Consider the following 20,142-nt stretch of genomic DNA (forward strand, 5'->3'; position numbering starts at 1 on the left):
GCATTGTTGATGACGGAGAAAACTCCATGTCGTTGTACTTATCTTCCAATTTTATCCCAGTTGTTGGCAGCGTTGTGCGTAGGAAACCGTGGAAAGGCAATGTAGAGGCACCATTAGTATCATGTTGTAGTCCGAAAGGAGCGGAAGGTGAGCGATGTGGAGATGTCGAAGTAAACGGCCACGTTGTCGAATCGGACGTATGTTGCGCGTCGGAGGTCACCAGTATGGCGAGTGTTATAACACAGAAAACACCATTTACTTTCACTATGTAATATTTTTATTGGCACAAGATAAATCAAAACACAAAGAAATAGCTTTCGACAATCACGGTAACAGGCATGACGAATGTCTCACACCAACTAGTCAACAACCAAAGTAAGTGAAATAAGTACAAAAAAGCAAAGATATTAATATTTTCTGGCAGTTCTGCCACAGTATATACCTCTCAGGGTCCTAAGGAAACGTAAAAAAACAGATGTATCTTCTTGTCGTTGCTGCAATTTACTGCACTAAAGACGATTCCGTTAGTAAAAACCATTGTACAAACCAAAATAAACAACTATATTTCGCTTTCACGATCGCACCGAACTCAAATAGTTTTTCTTACTGGCCGCTTTACGCGCTGCTGGCGCGGTAGGCAACAAAATCGAGGCGAAGTGGCGCACTGTTATGCTGGACCAAGACCACCTACATTAAATGTATTGTAGGTGGTGGACTGTGGCTTTATCCCCAATTTAAGATTCTCACTCTTTGACCTTTGACTCTACTGTGTAGCAGCAGCAGCTGTGTGGTGCAGCATATTTTTTGACGAGCTTTGGCTATTTCTAGCGCTACTTTTCAGTTTTTGATGTGGGTACCGGGGGGCGGGGAGTAATAAAATGACAACTGTGGAGCTGAAGGATGCTAAACCTGCTGCAGATCCGATTTTCACCTACGAACGTGACGATACCCCCCTCGTAATTGACAATGGCAAGTGACTGTTGTTATATGCGGTGACTGCAGTTTCAAGACGAGGAAAGTGAATGTATTTCTTTATTTCCAGGATCTTACCAGTGTCGAGTGGGATGGGCTACAAGTCATGAGCCCATGATGATTTTCAAAAATCTTATTGCTAAACCAAGAAAAGAGCGGGGTAAGAAGGTTCGTATTTCAGATAGTAAATCCGAAATGTATGTTCCCCAAAAATGAGACATATCAGAAATGTATGTTCCCGAGCTTTTTTCCAGTTTTTCGAGGTGTTAGTAATACTATTCTATCGAGACACTCAATCACTCCATGAGCAAATGGCAACGGTGACTTAAATCATACAGGTATTGTACAGTTCGTATTTCTGCATACAAACAATTAGTTTGGGCTCAGATGTAAGGCGTTCTAATCATTGTGGCAGTTCGTCTGCTTACGTCGCTAATAACATTTTTGACTGTGGAATATCCTAATTTTCCCGACTTACGATAACTTATGTTCTAGCAGTAATAATTTATTTATCCTTCAACACTATTTTATAATGACATTAGACGTGCCATGTTTCTACAGCTTTAAACAAAATATACAATTTGTGTACATATTAGGTGGAGATAATGAAAGACAAGAAAAAATTTGTTAAGTAACAAAATTATTGTTTGTTACATAGATGAGTAGTAACAACAAGCATCGGTAGCACACAATCTTACAGAGTGAAGCAAAATACACAAAAAAAAAAAAAAAAATTGTACCACTATGCCATACCATACTACAGAAACAATCTTATATAATATGGGAACACAGTTTTTAAGGGAATTAGCAAAAATACACCACACTAAAAATTCATTTTTCCAGTAGGCCCTACATTCTTTCTTCTGTATTCTCAACACTTGTCTTGGTATTACTTTATATGCTCCTCGGGATGATGTTTTCCATAGGTGACTTTTGAATCATGTTTGGACACAATGTTCCTAATTAACATTTAAATTCATTTTGGAATAGGGTGATGTCCTCTCTGTTTTTATGCTGTTTGGACTGTGTTGTGGAAAAACCGATCAGCTTGTCAATTGAAGCCATTTTATTTGTTTGTGATAGTGAAACAAGGTATCTTGTATAAATTTACAGAATTTTTTTACTTTGTCATGAAATTTGCAGAATACTGGAAGATCCTTGTAGGATATGTAACAGATCTTGTAACATGCATTCATTAATATGTATTGAAACATTGTACTATCATCTTGATTTATTTTATTTAAATAATTTGGGAGCCTCTCTTATTGCTTAAATCTTGTCTGAAATTTGCATTTAGTTTATTGTTATGTTAATGAATAAAGTGCACTGCAAGTGTTGTAGCAATAACTACATCATATCTCCTCTAGCCACTGTATGGCGTGTGTCAGAGGGTACCCTGTACACTACTAGTAATTTCCTTTCCTATTCCATTGACAAACAGAGTGAGGAGAATACAACTCCCCATATGCTTCTATATGTGCCCTAATAATTTCTCTTGTCTCTATGGTCCTTAAGTGGAATGTAAGTTCGTGGCGGTAGAATTGTTCTGTGGTGAACTTCAAATGCTGGTGCTGTATAAATTTTCTCAATACTGCTCTCCAGGGGTTTCCACTTGAGTTCATGTAGCACCTCCATAATACTTGCGTACTGATTGAACCTATCAGTAACAAATCTAGCAGCCCACTACTGAATACTTCGATGTCTTCCTTTAATCTGACCTCGTGGGGATCCCAGGCACTTGGGCAGTATTCGATAATGGGTCACTCTGGTGTTTTACACACAATGCCCTTTACAGACGAAGAATGCTTCCTAAAATTCTCCCAATGAACCAAAATCGCCATTCATCTTCTCTACCAAATCCTCACATGGTTGTTGCATTTCATATTGCTTTCCAACATTACACCAAGAAATTTAAACAATGTGATTTTGTCAGGCAGCACATCACTAATGTTTATTTGAATAAAGATTTGTTTTTCCTGCTCATTGGCATTAACCTACATTTTCTACATTTAGAGCTGGCTGCCACTCATCACACGAACTAGAAATTTTATTGAAGTCATCTTGTATCCTCCTTCAGTCACTCAATGATATCACCTTTCTGTGTATCACAGCATCATCAGCAAACGGCTGCAGACTGCTGCTAATACTGCCCAGCAGATCATTTATACTTTAGTCACTTATTTCAATATGTCATTTTGTTGTTTGTGCTACAATTTAATAGTGGAATTACAGTGTGATCTTCCTGCGTGAAACAGTTTTGGAAAACGATTTTTAGTATTTCGACCTTTTCTGTGTCATTTTGTTTCATTGCCATTATGGTCACAGAGTGTCAGGACGGATGGCTTCCATCTGTTTACTGATTTAAGATAAGTTCAAAACTTCTAAGGATTTTCTATCAGGTTGGTAGGTAGTTTTACTTTTGTATTCGATGAACACTTCACCCGTACACTAATTTTGGCTTCAAATTTTTTGTTTATCTGTAAGACTTCGGATGTATTTAAATCTGTTTACCATAGCCCAAATTATTTCAAATTCTGAATGTGTACCAATTTCATCAGACCTCATATTATTTATTGCCATAAACACTTCACGACCAGCATTTCAACCTATCATTGCAACAAATATCCAATCTAAGTTTAGAATTTCATTGCTATTAACCTCTGGTTTCAACTAGCTTTTTGGCCCCCATTACTGTTTGGTCGTTATTGCCATTTATAAGTCAGACTAGTTCTTGGACCTTGCCATATATGCTCCTGCAGTTAACTAACACCTTATTAACATTTTCTTTCTCTAATCTACGAAGAATGCGACCCTGTCTGAACTCGGAACACTTCTTACTGACCCTGTGGAAGGATTTCTCTTTTCTGAAGGATTCATGAGGCATGCCTCATGTACTGTGTTATCCTAATAGCTGCTCCCTGTGTATTATGCATGCTTTACCTATTAAGGGAGACCTACATTTCTCCTGATAGCTAAGGTGAAGAAATCCACATCCAGTGTTGTCACAAAATTGTTTAAACATCCATTTTAGCCATTTAGAAATCCACATCCAACATTGTCACAGAATTATCTGAGCATCCATTTTTAGCTTGCCATTTGACTCATAACCAGAGTACCATCATTGGTTCCAGGTTTGATGCTTGAAAATGAGAGTTCTGCTTCAACCCTGCTAGCGAGACTGTCCTCAAGCCAGCCAGCCACCTACCTGTAGAAATCGAGGATGACCTATGAAGACATGCAGCAGACATCATTTGTGCTGATATGAACAATGATTTGCAGCCGGTTGCACCCAATGTATTCATTTACTGCCAGCAGAGCCTCCTCCGTATGTCCGATGGAGCCTACCATCAGGAAACCTGAGTGGCTACTGGCCTTCTTTCCCAGCCCGACCTTTATTATCCTGAGGGGCTCTGTCACCTGCCTAACATTGGAGCTCCCAGTGAGAAGCAATCCCCCCTTGTGTGTTTTTCTGGACCTCTGAGGAAGATCAGCTACAGTTCCAACGGGTGTGACATATTGTGCTAGCTCAGATGTGCTTTTGGCAGAGGCAGTACCTCACACCTGCCTGATGTGTAAGGAGACAGTCATACGGCCAGTACCCACTGTGCCATCCTCCCAGAGATCTGATTGTGTCACTGTTCACCAATTGCGCAATGTCGAGGTGCAGTGGCATCAGGAATCATAGTGATGTAGGCTCCAATAACGCCGAAGCTTTTGCCTCAGGTGCCCCAATGTCTCCGCAGCCCGTGGCAACAGCCTGAAGCCTGTCGATTGTGGCCAACACAGCTTCCAGCTGTCTACAGAAAATGGCCAATTCTAGTTCTTATTGTTGTTGTTAAGCATTAGTGTGTTTACAAACACACTTCTGGCCAGAACCTAATGAATTTGTGGATGCCTTTGGATGTGTCCTATCAACTGATTACTTTATTCGGTCGAGTTGTACCAAAAATTTCTCTGGTGCCTCTACCACATGAGCTTTGCCATTATTGTACACGAGAAGGAATTCAGGGCCAACAAGGAATGCAGCAGCCACCACATGGTCCAATGGGATCTGTTCAATGTACTGCCTAGCAGTAAAGTGACCATGGACAATGACAAGATACGCATGGCTGTCAACTATGATGACCACAGAATCTTGGCTGATTCTGTTGATTTCTAGGACAACTTTTGACAGGTACTGCCCACCATGGTGTCTCCAAATCAAACACGGCCATCACCTTGTGTCAGGAAATCTCGACTTGTCTGTGAATAACACATCTTGTCAGTGATGAAGTTGCCAGTTGACATAGGAATGGCAGACCTGTAGGTGAACTGCCAGATCTGGTCATATCAACCAGGGTACTCAAAAAGGACATCTCATAACCAATTCTTACGGTCTGATCAGACATAGCAACTCCAGTGCCCCTTGTGAGATCATCCTGCGGTGCCCCAGATAAATGCCCATCTTGTCACATGTATCCTTTGTAAATTGAAGAGTGGTTCATCAAGAAGATAATTTCTATTGTCTGTCAAAAAGACCCTTAGACTTCTCATCTTACAAGGGAAACTCCCCATCAAACCCCCTCATATTTAGTCGTAAGATGGCCCAGTGGCTAGCCTGTCAAAAACTGAGCACAGATCAAGCATGAAAACAGGAAGAAGGTGTACTGAACTTTGCAAAAAGAAGCAAAATAGAAACAGTGAACAGTTCAGGCTCAATATGTGCAGCACTGACTATACTGGTGTAGCCATGGCGTCGTGGTTAAGTGGTCACAGTGTTGGACTGCAATGGGGAAGATCCGTGTTCAAATCTCACTTGTGCACCAATTTTTTTTTTCACAAAATTATGCACTATCCATGTGGTTATTGATATGTCTGTTTGCAGTATTCACATTTGTGTCCGTGTTGTGGTGTAACGTCTGTTTGCAACAGTGAATAGTAAAAAAGGGATTTCCAGACATACGTACCTCCTAATTGTCTGTGCAAGTGGCACATGTTACAACTCTTGCATTTTGTTTTGCAAGTTTTGTTTTTTGAAGTCCTTTACTGTAACATAATTTGCACCAGCTTATTTGTAATTTTCATTTCCTATTCTCACTGTTCATCACATTTACTTGCGATGACAATATATTCTTATCATGTGACATATTCTATAACCAATTTATAGTATGACAATTACCGATACTACAGGAGAATAGACAAATCAGCAACTGGATGGGAAGTTCATAATTTTGTGAAAAAAAATTTGGAGCACAACACGGATCTCTCTCTCTTTATAGTCCAACTCTGTGACCGCATAACCACAACACCATAGCTACAGAACTATGCTTGATACTGCACACTGTGAGCTTGAACCATTCACTGTTTCTATTTTGCTTCTTTTTTTTATTGTTCAGTACACCTTCTTTCTATTGTCATGCTTGATATGTGTTCAGGTTTTGATGGGCTATCCACTGGTCTATCTTATGACCGAATCTGAGGGGGTATGATTGGGAGTTTTCCTTGTTACTAGTATGCTCTCCAAGGGTTTGTAAAAACTTATGAACATGGTTGACTTCTTCTGCGACATACTTTGTTAAAAAAAATAAGAAAACAAATCTACACATGAGAAATCACACAAAGCAAGCAACAGAGTTTGAGCAGCTCCTCTGGTTTCTATAGTCTGCAGCCCATGGTCTAGTGGCTAGTGTTGCTGCCTCTGGATCACAGGGTCCGAGGTTCAATTCCCGGCTGGGTTGGGGATTTTCTCTGCCCGGGGACTAGGTGTTTGTGTTGTCCTCAAAAGTTCATCGTCATAATTTGTGACAGTGGCTAGATTGGACTGTGTAAAAAAAAAATGGACGGTGTAAAAATTGAGACTTTGTATGGGTGCTGATGACTGCACAGTTGAGTGCCCCACGAACCAAACATCATCATCATCATCATCTGGTTTCTATAATTTACAAACAATCTAACAGTTCCTCAGTGGCACTGACAATGTTTTTAAATAACTGAAACACAGTGTAACAGCTTCTAGTGAGCACTCCATTGTTTTTTTCAGAAGAATTGTCTGTCTGTGTTATAAGGACATCCATCAGTTTTAGCTCATTTCACACCTTTTCCCTGTCCCCTGCGGGTCCGGGGTAAGAATAGGCCCGAGGTATTCCTGCCTGTCGTAAGAGGCGACTAAAAGGAGTTTCAACCGTTTCGGCCTTCCATGTGATGGTCCCCCTTGGGGTTTGACCTCCATTTTTCAAAATTCTACAGAAGTACGAGCCTTTTGGGGAAGAACACCTTACGTGGTGTACCACTGGTCCTAAGTGCACTAAGACCTTGGCACTCAGCATTGTACCGGTGTTGCAACCATACCCACTATTCCTCAAATTGGGCCTAAACGCCTGGTGGGTTGTACAAGTTACGCCCATAGTGCGTCCCCATCTGCACCAGCGATCATGATGGACTTTCCATGGCACCAGAAATCCAGCACGGTAGCCAGCCCGTTGCGGTGGGGTCGTCATGTACCCTCTAGGTTGTAGCCCCCTGACAACACAGGGATCGTACTGCTGATACCTGAGCTGCACTCTCCCCACGTCGGCCAAGGAGTAGATGCCCGTCTCCTTGGGGCATCAGGACTCCCGGCAACGGTCATCCTGCCAGGTGGCCCTTGCTGAGGCTGGGTGGTGCCCGTGGGGAGAGCCCCTGGTGGGAGTGGGTGGTATCGGGGCGGACGTTTCGCAGATGAAACGTCAACACGTATCAGGTCGCTCTGCGGCCGAGTCTTTCAAAAGAAAAGGTACCGTTTCTAGTTCTGGTTCTCCTGCCCTTTCCCCCTTGGCCACTCCCTGGGAGGAGGGACAGGCCCGCCGGCTTGGGGCGAAGTACTTCCCCCGCTATTTGGTCTGCTCTCGAACCGATGGGGGGACGTTCGCCACCTCCAAGCCCATGTTCTTTGTTCAGCACATTGAGGACATTTTCGGGGAAATCGAGGCTCTCAGCAAGATGCGTTCAGGGTCCGTTCTTATCAAGACCACCTCCGCCACACAGTCGGCGGCGCTCCAGGCGTGTGACCGCCTAGGGGACATCCCAGTGTCCATTGTCCCGCATCTGGCACTAAATAGGACGCAGGGGGTTATTTTTCATTGTGACCTCCTGCTACAATCTGATGAGGAGCTCAGGGCCAACCCGGAACGCCGAGGCGTGCATTTCGTCCGGCGAGTCCAGCGCGGCCCCAAAGACCGTCGCATCGACACCAGGGCCTTTATCCTCGCCTTCGAGGGGGACGTTCTCCCGGAGAAGGTAAAGGTGATGTGCTACCGGTGCGACGTGCGACCTTACGTCCCACCTCCTATGCGCTGTTTTCGGTGTTTGCGCTTTGGGCGCATGTCGTCGCGGTGTGAAGCTGAGCCCCTTTGTGGCGATTGTGGACGTCCTCTTCGTGAGGAACATACATGCACCCCACCACCTCGGTGCATTAATTGTCCTGGCATCCACTCACCTAGATCCTCAGACTGCCCCGCCTATCAGAAGGAGAAGAAGATACAAGAACTCAAAACTTTGGATCGGCTCTCTTATTCTGAGGCCAAGAAGAAGTATGACCGCCTCCATCCCGTGCCGTTGACCACTTCGTTTGCCTCAGTTGTGTCCACTCCTTCCACGGTATCCTCACCCCTATCCTGTCCCCCCTCCGCCTCCTCTGCCCATCAGGGGGCTCTGCCTCCACCTCCCAAATTCCTCCCTTCCAAATCCTCCTCCCCCTCTGCCCCAGGGGCCACCCTTCCTCCTCCTCCTCCTCTCCCCCCGCCACCTGAGAAGCGATCCTCGTCTCAGGCGTCCATCGGGGAAACGTTCCGGACCCCAGTTTCTGAGGTCCGGCGTTCCAAAACGGACCCCGCGCGTGAGGACCTTCTTCGGGTCCAGTCCACCATCCCTGTGCCGCCTCGGCCTTCCAAGAAGGCCTCCAAGAAGAAGTCTCTCTCCCCCTCTCCACCCCGGCGCATTTCGTCTGACGCTCCATCTGTGAGTCGCTGCTCCCGACCGTCCTCAGTTTCGCTGGGACGCTCTGCTGCCAGGCGCTCAGCTGGCCTCTCGTCGGCAAATGATGCTGCCCCTCCTACACAACCAGGGACAGCGGCCGCAGCTGGTGACGACTCGATGGAACCGGATCCGCCTCCCGCCGGTTGTAGCGTTGTTCCCTCGCAACCTGGCCCTCCGCGGCCGTTGAGGTGACCAGCTCTTCCCTCGTCTCGTTCCCCCACCTTTTTGACTAGCGATGGCCTTGTTACATTGGAACATAAGGGGTATTCGATCTAATCGGGAGGAATTACAACTGCTGCTCCGCCTGCACTGTCCGCTCGTCCTTGGTCTCCAGGAAACCAAGTTGCGCCCGACTGACCGTATTGCCTTTACCCACTATACCTCGGAGCGGTATGACCTCACCCCTGTGGACGGTATCCCAACTCATGGTGGGGTCATGTTGCTCGTTCGGGACGATGTCTATTACCATCCCATCCCATTGACCACCCCACTCGAAGCAATAGCTGTCCATATTATTCTTTCTGCTTTTACTTTTTCAGTTTGTACCATCTACACTCCACCGTCATCTGCTGTTAGTCGGGCTGACATGATGCACCTGATCGTTCAGCTTCCCCCGCCGTTTTTATTGTTTGGCAACTTCAATGCCCATCATCCCCTTTGGGGCTCTCCTGCATCCTGTCAAAGAAGCTCAATCTTGGCGGATGTCTTCAACCATCTCAATCTTGTCTGCCTCAATACCGGCGCCCCGTCTTTCCTCTCGGACTCTACTCATACCTACTCCCACTTGGACCTCTCAATCTGTTCTACCACTCTTGCCCGTCGGTTCGAGTGGTATGTCCTTTCTGACACCTATTCGAGCGACCACTTCCCCTGTGTCATTCGTCTCCTGCACCACACCCCATCCCCACGTCCTTCGAGCTGGAACATACCGAAAGCTGACTGGGGACTTTACTCCTCCCTGGCGACCTTTCCGGACCACAATTTTCTCAGTTGTGACAGTCAGGTCGAATACCTCATGGCTGTTATCATCAATGCTGCCGAACGTTCCACTCCTCATACTATCTCTTCTTCACGTCGCGTTTCCGTCCCCTGGTGGAACGAGGCTTGTAGGGACGCTATCCGTGCTCGACAACGTGCTTTACGCACCTTTCGCCGCCATCCTACGTTGGCGAATTGTATTGAATACAAACGACTCCGAGCGCAATGCCGTAGAGTCATCAAAGACAGCAAAAAAGCTTGTTGGGCCTTTTTCACCAGCTCCTTTAACAGTTTTACTCCCTCTTCTGTCGTTTGGGGTGGCCTGCGCCGGCTGTCGGGCATTAGGGCCCACTCCTCGGTACCTGGCCTGACCTCAGGTAATGAGGTCCTTGTTGATCCTGTTGCTGTCTCCAATGCCTTTGGCCGCTTTTTCACGGAGGTTTCAAGCTCCGCCCATTACCACCCTGCCTTCCTTCCCAGGAAAGAGGCAGAAGAGGCTCGGCGACCTTCCTTCCACTCGCTGAATCTGGAAACTTATAATGCCCCCTTTACTATGCGGGAACTCGAACGTGCGCTTGCACTGTCCCGGTCTTCTGCTCCGGGGCCAGATGCCATTCACGTTCAGATGCTGGCACACGTTTCTCCGGCGGGCAAAAGCTTCCTTCTTCGTACCTACAATCGCGTCTGGACCGAAGGTCAGGTCCCCATGCGTTGGCGTGACGCCGTCGTTGTTCCTATACCCAAACCTGGGAAGGATAGACACCTTCCTTCTAGTTACCGCCCCATTTCTCTTACAAGCTGTGTCTGTAAGGTGATGGAGCGCATGGTTAATGCTCGGTTAGTCTGGATTCTTGAATCTCGACGGCTACTTACTAATGTCCAATGCGGCTTTCGTCGCCGCCGCTCCGCTGTTGACCACCTTGTGACCTTGTCGACATTCATCATGAACAACTTTTTGGGAAGGCGCCAAACGGTAGCTGTGTTCTTCGACTTGGAGAAGGCTTATGATACCTGTTGGAGAGGAGGTATCCTCCGCACTATGCACAGGTGGGGCCTACGCGGTCGCCTGCCCCTTTTTATTGATTCCTTTTTAATGGATCGAAAGTTTAGGGTACGTGTGGGTTCCGTATTGTCCGACGTCTTCCTCCAGGAGAACGGAGTACCTCAGGGCTCCGTCTTGAGCGTAGCCCTTTTTGCCATCGCGATCAATCCAATTATGGATTGCATTCCACCTAATGTCTCAGGCTCTCTCTTTGTCGATGACTTCGCAATCTACTGCAGTGCCCAGAGAACATGCCTCCTGGAGCGCTGCCTTCAGTGTTGTCTAGACAGCCTCTACTCATGGAGTGTGGCAAAAGGCTTCCGGTTCCCTGAAGAGAAGACGGTTTGTATCAACTTTTGACGATATAAAGCGTTCCTTCCGCCATCCTTACATCTCGGTCCCGTTGTTCTCCAATTCGTGGAAACAACTAAGTTTCTAGGGCTCACGTTGGACAAGAAACTGTGTTGGTCTCCACATGTCTCTTGACCGTCAGTACGGGTTGTATGTGTCTGCCCTGCTGCCCCCCGGAGTCCGCTTCTGTCGCCTGCTTCGACAATTGGATTTTGCCCTCCCTACCACCTTCAGAGAGGGTGAGAGCCCGACACCACCTTGGCTCCAGGCTCTGGTTCATATTTATCTCGACCTCAGCTCACTCCCGAAGGATGGTACTCCGGCTGCAGTGTATTGCTCACGGTTTGTCGAACTTCGTGCTCGACTTGCCGGTCACACCTTTATTTACACCGATGGCTCCAAAACTGATGATGATGTTGGCTGTGCCTTTGTCGTCGGGGCCGCCACCTTTAAATACCGGCTCCTCGACCAATGTTCCAGCTTTACGGCCGAGCTTTTTGCTCTCCATCAGGCCATTCAGTATGCCTGCCGCCACCGCCATTCATCGTATGTACTCTGCTCTGACTCACTCAGTGCTCTTCAGAGCCTTGGAGCTCCCTATCCGGTCCATCCCTTGATTCAACGGATACAGCAGTCCCTCCATTCTTTCGCTGGTAATGGTTCTCCTGTCAGCTTTCTGTGGGTTCCCGGACATGTCGGAGTGCCTGGGAATGAGGCTGCTGATGCTGCAGCCAAGGCTGCAGTCCTCCTGCCTCGGCCAGCCTCCCATTGTGTCCCGTCATCTGACGTTCGTGGGGATGTATGTAAGAGGCTTGTGTCGTTGTGGTGGGATGCTCGGTCATCCCTCCAAGGAAACAAGCTCCGGGCAGTAAAACCGCTCCCAACTGCTTGGACAACATCCTCCCGAGCATCTCGGCGAGAGGAGATCCTTCTGACCAGGTTGCGGATTGGGCATTGCCGGTGTAGCCACCGCTACCTGCTCTCCGGTGACCCAGCCCCGCAGTGCCCTTGTGGTCAATTTCGTGTTGTCCTGTCCCTGCCATCTACTTTACCAGATGTTTTAGCTGATGACGCTCGAGCAGCTGCTTGTATTCTGCGTTTTATAACTTTGACTGGCTTGTCCAAAGACGTCTAACCTTTTTACTTATTTTATCTGCATCTTTGTCAGGTCCTTCTGGTGTCCCCCCATCCCCTTGAGTTTTACTAGATTCCATGTGCTCTAACAACAGTGACTGGGCGCTAATGACCTCAGTAGTTGAGAGCCCTTAAACCCCACAAAAAAAAAAAAAAAAATAAAAATAAAAATAAAAATAAAATAAAAACACCTTTTCCCTCAACTTTTTTGGGCTACTTACTTATGGTCCCCCTTTTAGGATTTGACCTTTACTTTTCTAAATTTCAAAGAAGTGTGGCCCATTTTGGGAAGGATGCCTTGTATGGTGCATAATCTGTCTCCTGTGTAGTGTGATCTTCTGGACATGCTATTAGGGTGGATTTATGTTTGCACCCAAAAATCCAGTGCTGTATGCAATCTGCCGTGTGGGGGTTCTTGTTGTACCCTCACGCTTGTGCCCCCCCCCCCCCCCCTCCTCCTCCTCCTCCTCCTCCTCCTCCTCCTCCTCAGATAATGCACTGCCGATGGCCTGAGCTCTAATCTCTCCATATGGCGAGTAGTAGTTGCCTGTCTACCCAGGAAAAGGCTACTATACCATTTAGTCTTGACATGGTGCGGTAGTGTCCTTGGGGAGAGCCACTGATAGGAGTGAGTAGCATCAGTGCAGATGATCTGCAGTAACACTGATCAAACTAACCCATACTTGTGACCGCACCAATACAACTGTCACAGCAGGTAGAAACAAGATTTTAATGCAGAGGCTTACAACACTGTGGTGTTTTTCTTTGACCGCACCATGGGATGAGAGTCAGGCAAGGAGAAATGGAGGTGAATAGTTTGCCTAGTTCTTGGTATGCTCCAGAACTGACGGAGAATCTTCTGCTACATTGAAGCCACTGTTTTGCATTGTAAATATTGAGTGTAGGTTTGGAGCAGCCATTGCAGTATAGAAAGTAAGAAAGGATCTCAGGTTAGTGTTCAGAGTTTTGATCAACAGTGTCAGCCACTTCAGGTCTGCGACAAGCTTGGGCAAGTACCAGGTGCTATCTCGCCTCGTAACACCCTTAATAGGATCAAGGTGTCACCATCTGTTGGGATCTAACACTACAAAATGCACGCTAACCTAGAGTGATGTAGGTACATTTTGTTCATCATGTTTAGAGAGATCATAAGGATAATAGGGCGGATAGTGTACCTTTGATCCTATCCGGTGATGGAAATATTTTACCTTAGAAAGTTAAGGTCATGGTTTATAGTTGTGATGCGAACTCTCATTTTCCTCCTCTTATGAGATGGTTTAGGTGCCAGAGGTCTAGGCTCTTTCTCCTGTTGTATTAATGAGGCTGTGTGTGGGACATGTGGAAGGACGGTACATGAGGGGAAACTTAGAAACGACCCCTTACACATGTAAACTGCCCAGAACACCAGCCTCCCCTCATTTGAAAACAGTTTTCAAGAGGAAACAGAAAATCCAAGACTATAAAAAAACACTTGACCACCTGTCGTATCAAGATGCTAAGAAATAGTTGGAATAACTCCACCTGAAGGATATGATATCAAACTTTGCAAAAATTGTGTCAGAAACCACACCAAATGTGATGACAAGGTCTCAAACACCAGCTCCTGGCCCTAATGTCAGAGCTTGTGTTTAAGACGGGTGAGGGGACAGCAGATCTCTCAACCCCCAAACCCACAATAATAAAGCAGTTAATTTCGGAGCTGGAAGTCTGCCTATTTAACATTGGAGCTGCAACACTTTTCAGTAAGGCCCATGGAACATCCTCAATCATAGATATTACAGTCTGCAAACCAAGAATCTCACCCTTAATCTAGTGGTCTGTTCATGGCGGCCTCTGTGAGAGTGACCACTTTCCTATTACTGTCTCTTTCTGGACCCATTGACCAATGGAACATGCACGACACTGGTCACTTTGGAAAGCCAACTGGCAAGTTTTTACTTACAAGGCAACTTTTGAAACCAGTTGGAAGAAGGATATTGAAGAACTGGCAGAAGAAGCATCTGTCTATTATTGACATGATTATACATGCTGTGGAAGCAATGATACCCTATTCTTTAGGTTCTTCCCAACGGACACTGGTGCCATGGTGCTCTGAAGAAATATCTGAAGGTATCAGAGAGTGTCGCAAGGCACTTCAACAAAACAAGTGCCATCCCTCCACAGAACATTTAATAGCACTCAAGAAACTTTGAGAGAAGCCATGATTTTTAATGAAGAAGAGAAAATGGAATTGTTGGGAACAGTGTGTGTCATCTATGGGGACTCCACACCCGATCGTCTGTACACAGTAACTTTGGAAAGTGCCTCAGTGGTGACATCTGTACTGATCCCATGATCTTTGCTGAATACTTCACAGCACGTTTTGTTGAAGTGTCCCATGAGTTGACTACCATCCTAATTTCCTGACCGAGAAATGCCTGGAAGAGCGTAACTATCTTTCCATGCACAAGGTTTGAATCAGTGTTCCATTTAGTGAATGGGAGGTCCACAGCACTTTATGTGAGGGTAATAATATTCCTATTCTGAAAGTGGCTTTTGGGCGTTAGTATCTGCAGTGCAGAATACTTTGCCTTTTCCTATGACCTACAGATGATATATACTCCTGGAAATTGAAATAAGAACACCGTGAATTCATTGTCCCAGGAAGGGGAAACTTTATTGACACATTCCTAGGGTCAGATACATCACATGATCACACTGACAGAACTACAGGCACATAGACACAGGCAACAGAGCATGCACAATGTCGGCACTAGTACAGTGTATATCCACCTTTCGCAGCAATGCAGGCTGCTATTCTCCCATGGAGACGATCGTAGAGATGCTGGATGTAGTCCTGTGCAACGGCTTGCCATGCCATTTCCACCTGGCGCCTCAGTTGGACCAGCGTTCGTGCTGGACGTGCAGACCGCGTGAGACGACGCTTCATCCAGTCCCAAACATGCTCAATGGGGGACAGATCCGGAGATCTTGCTGGCCAGGGTAGTTGACTTACACCTTCTAGAGCACGTTGGGTGGCACGGGATACATGCGGACGTGCATTGTCCTGTTGGAACAGCAAGTTCCCTTGCCGGTCTAGGAATGGTAGAACGATGGGTTCGATGACGGTTTGGATGTACCGTGCACTATTCAGTGTCCCCTCGACGATCACCAGTGGTGTACGGCCAGTGTAGGAGATCGCTCCCCACACCATGATGCCGGGTGTTGGCCCTGTGTGCCTCGGTCGTATGCAGTCCTGATTGTGGCGCTCACCTGCACGTCGCCAAACACGCATACGACCATCATTGGCACCAAGGCAGAAGCGACTCTCATCGCTGAAGACGACACGTCTCCATTCGTCCCTCCATTCACGCCTGTCGCGACACCACTGGAGGCGGGCTGCACAATGTTGGGGCGTGAGCGGATGACGGCCTAACGGTGTGCGGGACCGTAGCCCTGCTTCATGGATACGGTTGCGAATGGTCCTCGCCGATACCCCAGGAGCAACAGTGTCCCTAATTTGCTGGGAAGTGGCGGTGCGGTCCCCTACGGCACTGCGTAGGATCCTACGGTCTTGGCGTGCATCCGTGCGTCGCTGCGGTCCGGTCCCAGGTCGACGGGCACGTGCACCTTCCGTCGACCACTGGCGACAACATCGATGTACTGTGGAGACCCCACGCCCCACGTGTTGAGCAATTCGGCGGTACGTACACCCGGCCTCCCGCATGCCCACTATACGCCCTCGCTCAAAGTCCGTCAACTGCACATACGGTTCACGTCCACGCTGTCGCGGCATGCTACCAGTGTTAAAGACTGCGATGGAGCTCCGTATGCCACGGCAAACTGGCTGACACTGACGGCGGCGGTGCACAAATGCTGCGCAGCTAGCGCTATTCGACGGCAAACACCGCGGTTCCTGGTGTGTCCGCTGTGCCGTGCGTGTGATCATTGCTTGTACAGCCCTCTCGCAGTGTCCGGAGCAAGTATGGTGGGTCTGACACACCGGTGTCAATGTGTTCTTTTTTCCATTTCCAGGAGTGTACAATACCACTTGGCACCATCACATCCTGTCTACTGCGGATGAGTTGGGCTTCTGGGGCTGTTTACCCATTTTTATACGGAATTTCATATTCCTCCAACAATCTCAGGTGTGGGTAGGTTCAACTCTCAGCATCTAGTGCGTGCAGGAAACTTTCTTACCTCTGCGATTGGCTCTGAGTGTTACCCTCTTTGCAGTTGCAATGAGTGGTGGTGTTACACACTGCAGAGCCCCAGCTTTGGAGGCTCATACAGGAAGGTACGTAATTGGGACCTGAATTGTGGACATCTGTTTTCTCACATGAAAACTCCCATCATATGCTTGTTGGCTCAGGTCTGTGGATCCACATCCAGGATTTTGTCTTGGTAACCAGTTACTTGAAGTTGTTAAAACTTAAGATTTTTAGACCTTTTATTTGAAAGTTAACGTGGTTACCACAGGTATGCCAGCTCAAGGCAGATTACGTGATGAACCTTAATACCCTAAGATTTCTGAGCAGCACTTTCGGGGGGTGCAGACCGCAGAGTTCTGCAATTTTACAACACTTTCATTTTATCTGGCTTAGATTATGGCTGTGTTACCTACAGATCAGCAATACTATCAGTACTGAGCTTGCTAGACTCTTTTAACATTATGGAGTGTGGTTGGCTACTGGAGCCTTCTGTATGAGCCCCATAGACAGTCTCCAGGTTGAAGCTGGTATTCCACCACTGAAGGTCAGAAACCAGCAACTCTTGGCGAACTTCGTGGTCACAGCCAGAGCTGATTGACTCTGTTTCATAGCCACATGTTCAGACTTATGAATTGCCCTAAAATGGATAGACCAGCTGCAGTACGATTGGAAGCTCTGTGCAAGGACTTCCAAAGGCCCTCTCTTGTCTGTGTACATAGTTTCTTCTTGCCCTCCACCCTGTACCATCCTCCACGAATTATTTGTACCCAGTTCTATGATTCAGATGGATCTCTTCCCTGCTTCAACATGCATCTACACATGTGGATTGAAGATCAGCAACAGGGTTGGTTATGTTTCACCACTCTCAAGGGGGCACGTGAAGTATTCCTTTCTGAGTGATGCAGCATATAGATTGCATAGCTATTTGCTGTATGACACGCTCTGCAATACATTACAACTCTTGCAACAAAGGACTTTCTGGTTTGTAGCAACTCCATGAGCTGCAGGCAGGACATACCTCAATGCTACCTCAGAGACTTTTGGGTCGCTAACATCTTAGACCTATTAGTTGTCTTCTGAGGCTCCAGAACTACCATTAACATTCATCAGGGCACTGAGCCATGTGGGCATTCTGGGAAATGAACGTGCTGAAAAATTAGCTAGAGAAGCAACCACAGGTGAAAAACCTGGACGTGGAGTACCAGACACAGACTTATGTTTACAAGTACTACATCAGATTTGGAAAACCTGGGATATGGAATGGCAGGCTGCCACAACCCTCAAGCTGAGTGCAATCAAGGTGACCATCAAGGCATGGCACACCTCTTTCAAAGATGGTGCTGTACTGTGTCAACTATCTATTGGTCACACCAGACTTAAGTTCCTTTTATGTCAGGAATACACTCCCCCTCCTCCCCCCCACCCCAAAAGAAACTGTGGAAGTCATCTCACGATGACCTTATTCTCACAGTGATGAGTGCCCCACTGCCTGATCCATGATGAGCAGTCAGTCAGTCTTCCTCCGTACCTCAAAAACTTGTGGATGATGGGTTACAAATCATACAATTCCTCAAGGAAAGGATATTTTATAACAAAATTTGATGCACTCACGCAGTCGGTATTAGGTGTGTGTGTGTGTGTGGGGGGGGATACGGAGTACTTGTGGTGCGGTGTGTGCCTTGAGTGACATAGGCCTACTTTCTCCCTGCCCTGTACTTTTTAGATTTGTATGTACGTGTCGTATTTGTCTGTTTCAAATAATTAGTTTTCTACTCAGCACAGTCATCATTTTCACAACCCATTTTAGTTGTACAGACTATGATGGCTCTTCTTGGCATATCATTCAGTAATATTGGTGTGGGAGTGGAGGGTGCGCATGTCACGACAGATATCTATCATGGGAAGCTCCACACTTGCACTTCCACACTGGCATCCTTTCCTGTGACGGGCTACAGTTTCTAGATGCCTGAGTTTTATCTCACAATAAGCCCTCTGACATGAGCAGTTGCCAGGCACACTTTCAACCACAATTACAAAGTCACAGACCCTGAAGCTGACTGTTCTTTTCTCACTTCAAATCATTTTACATGATTTTCCAGTGAAATGAGAGACTGATAACAATTCGTTTAGTTCCTATAAACCCATAATCACCATTATTCTTGCTTGAACTTCTGAATGAATTCCATCCACTATAAAGCATTGTCGTATCCTTGTTTTTAGTACATTGTTATAACCTGACCATGCTGTTCAGTAGTTTGTGAAATATCTTCTGATATTAACAGCTTTATTTTCAGTTTGCTGCAAATAACTAACAAATGACTCCTATACATACTGTTTTCTCTTCCAACTCTCCACAGTTCCTGTTCCTTCACTACACAGTGCCCTGCTCATCACTGTTGATGCTACCTCTCTACAGTCTACACTAACAACTCCAAGGCCCATGGCCAACAACTATGTTCTCCTTCACAATTACTTCTCCTTTGAAGGCACTCCCTACAAATAAATCAGTGGTACAGCAGTGGGCACCTGCATGATACCATCATCTGCCAACTTGTTTGTAAGCCATATTGAGGACTTCCTCCTAACCATCCAGAACCCCAGACCCTTTTCCTGGTTGAGATTCATTGATGACATCTTTGTGATATGGACTGAGGGTGAGGACACGTTATCCTCATTCCACCGGAACCTCAACATCATCTCCCCCATTCACTTCAAATGGTCTTTCTCAACCTGACAAGCCACCTTCCTTGATGTTGACATCCACTTCAAGAAGGATGGCTACATCAGTCCCTCTAACCATATCAAACCTACCAACCACCAGCAATACCTCCACCTTGAGAGCTGCAACACGTTCCATACCAAGAGGTCTCTTCCATACAACCTCACCTGTCGTCGTCGCATCTGCTGTAAGGAGCATTCTCTCTCCAAATATACCAAGGGTCTCATTGAGGAGGCCTTCACAGACCGAAAGTACCCCCAACCCCCACTAACCTTCTACAGAAACAGTTCTCTCAAGACTTCTCTCTCCAGTCACCTACCATCTCCCACATACCTCCTGTTTGACCACTAAGGAGCACTCCCTTGTTGTGACTCACCACACAGAACTAGAGCAACTGAATCATATTCTCCGCCAGGGTTTGAAATACCTCATGGTGTGTCCTGAAATGACGAATATCCTTCCCACTTCTTCCCACAGTGGTCTTCAGTGCGTACTAAACCTATGCAATATCCTTGTCTGTACCTATTCAACCCCTGCTCACAGCACAAAGCCTCATATCCCCACAATAGATTTAGATGCAAGACCTCTCCCATACATCCTCCCACTGCCACCTATTCCAGTTCACTCACTATCCCATATCAAAGGCTGGGCTACATATGAAAGCAGTCATGTGATCTACAAGATATTCTGGAACCACTGTGCTGCTTTCTACGTGGGCATGACAACCAACAAACTGTTTAACCACATGAATGACTACCGACAAA

The 20,142-nt window shown here is 46.6% G+C and overlaps 1 protein-coding gene across 2 annotated transcripts in view; it reads left to right on the forward strand.

Moving 5' to 3' along the window:
- The first annotated feature begins 828 nt into the window (after positions 1-828).
- LOC124776382 (actin-related protein 5) overlaps positions 829-20,142 on the forward strand; it is a 195,412-nt gene continuing 176,098 nt past the window's right edge. Inside the window, exons 1-2 of one of the 2 annotated variants that reach the window (XM_047251348.1) lie at positions 829-969; positions 1,043-1,140. In XM_047251348.1, the coding sequence (XP_047107304.1) occupies positions 879-969; positions 1,043-1,140 (189 nt within the window). In that variant the 5' untranslated portion in view covers positions 829-878. The remainder of the gene's footprint in view (positions 970-1,042; positions 1,141-20,142) is intronic. The other variant, XM_047251350.1, reaches the window with a different exon arrangement.

Source organism: Schistocerca piceifrons, chromosome 2, assembly GCF_021461385.2.
Source record: "Schistocerca piceifrons isolate TAMUIC-IGC-003096 chromosome 2, iqSchPice1.1, whole genome shotgun sequence".
Lineage (NCBI taxonomy): Eukaryota > Metazoa > Arthropoda > Insecta > Orthoptera > Acrididae > Schistocerca > Schistocerca piceifrons.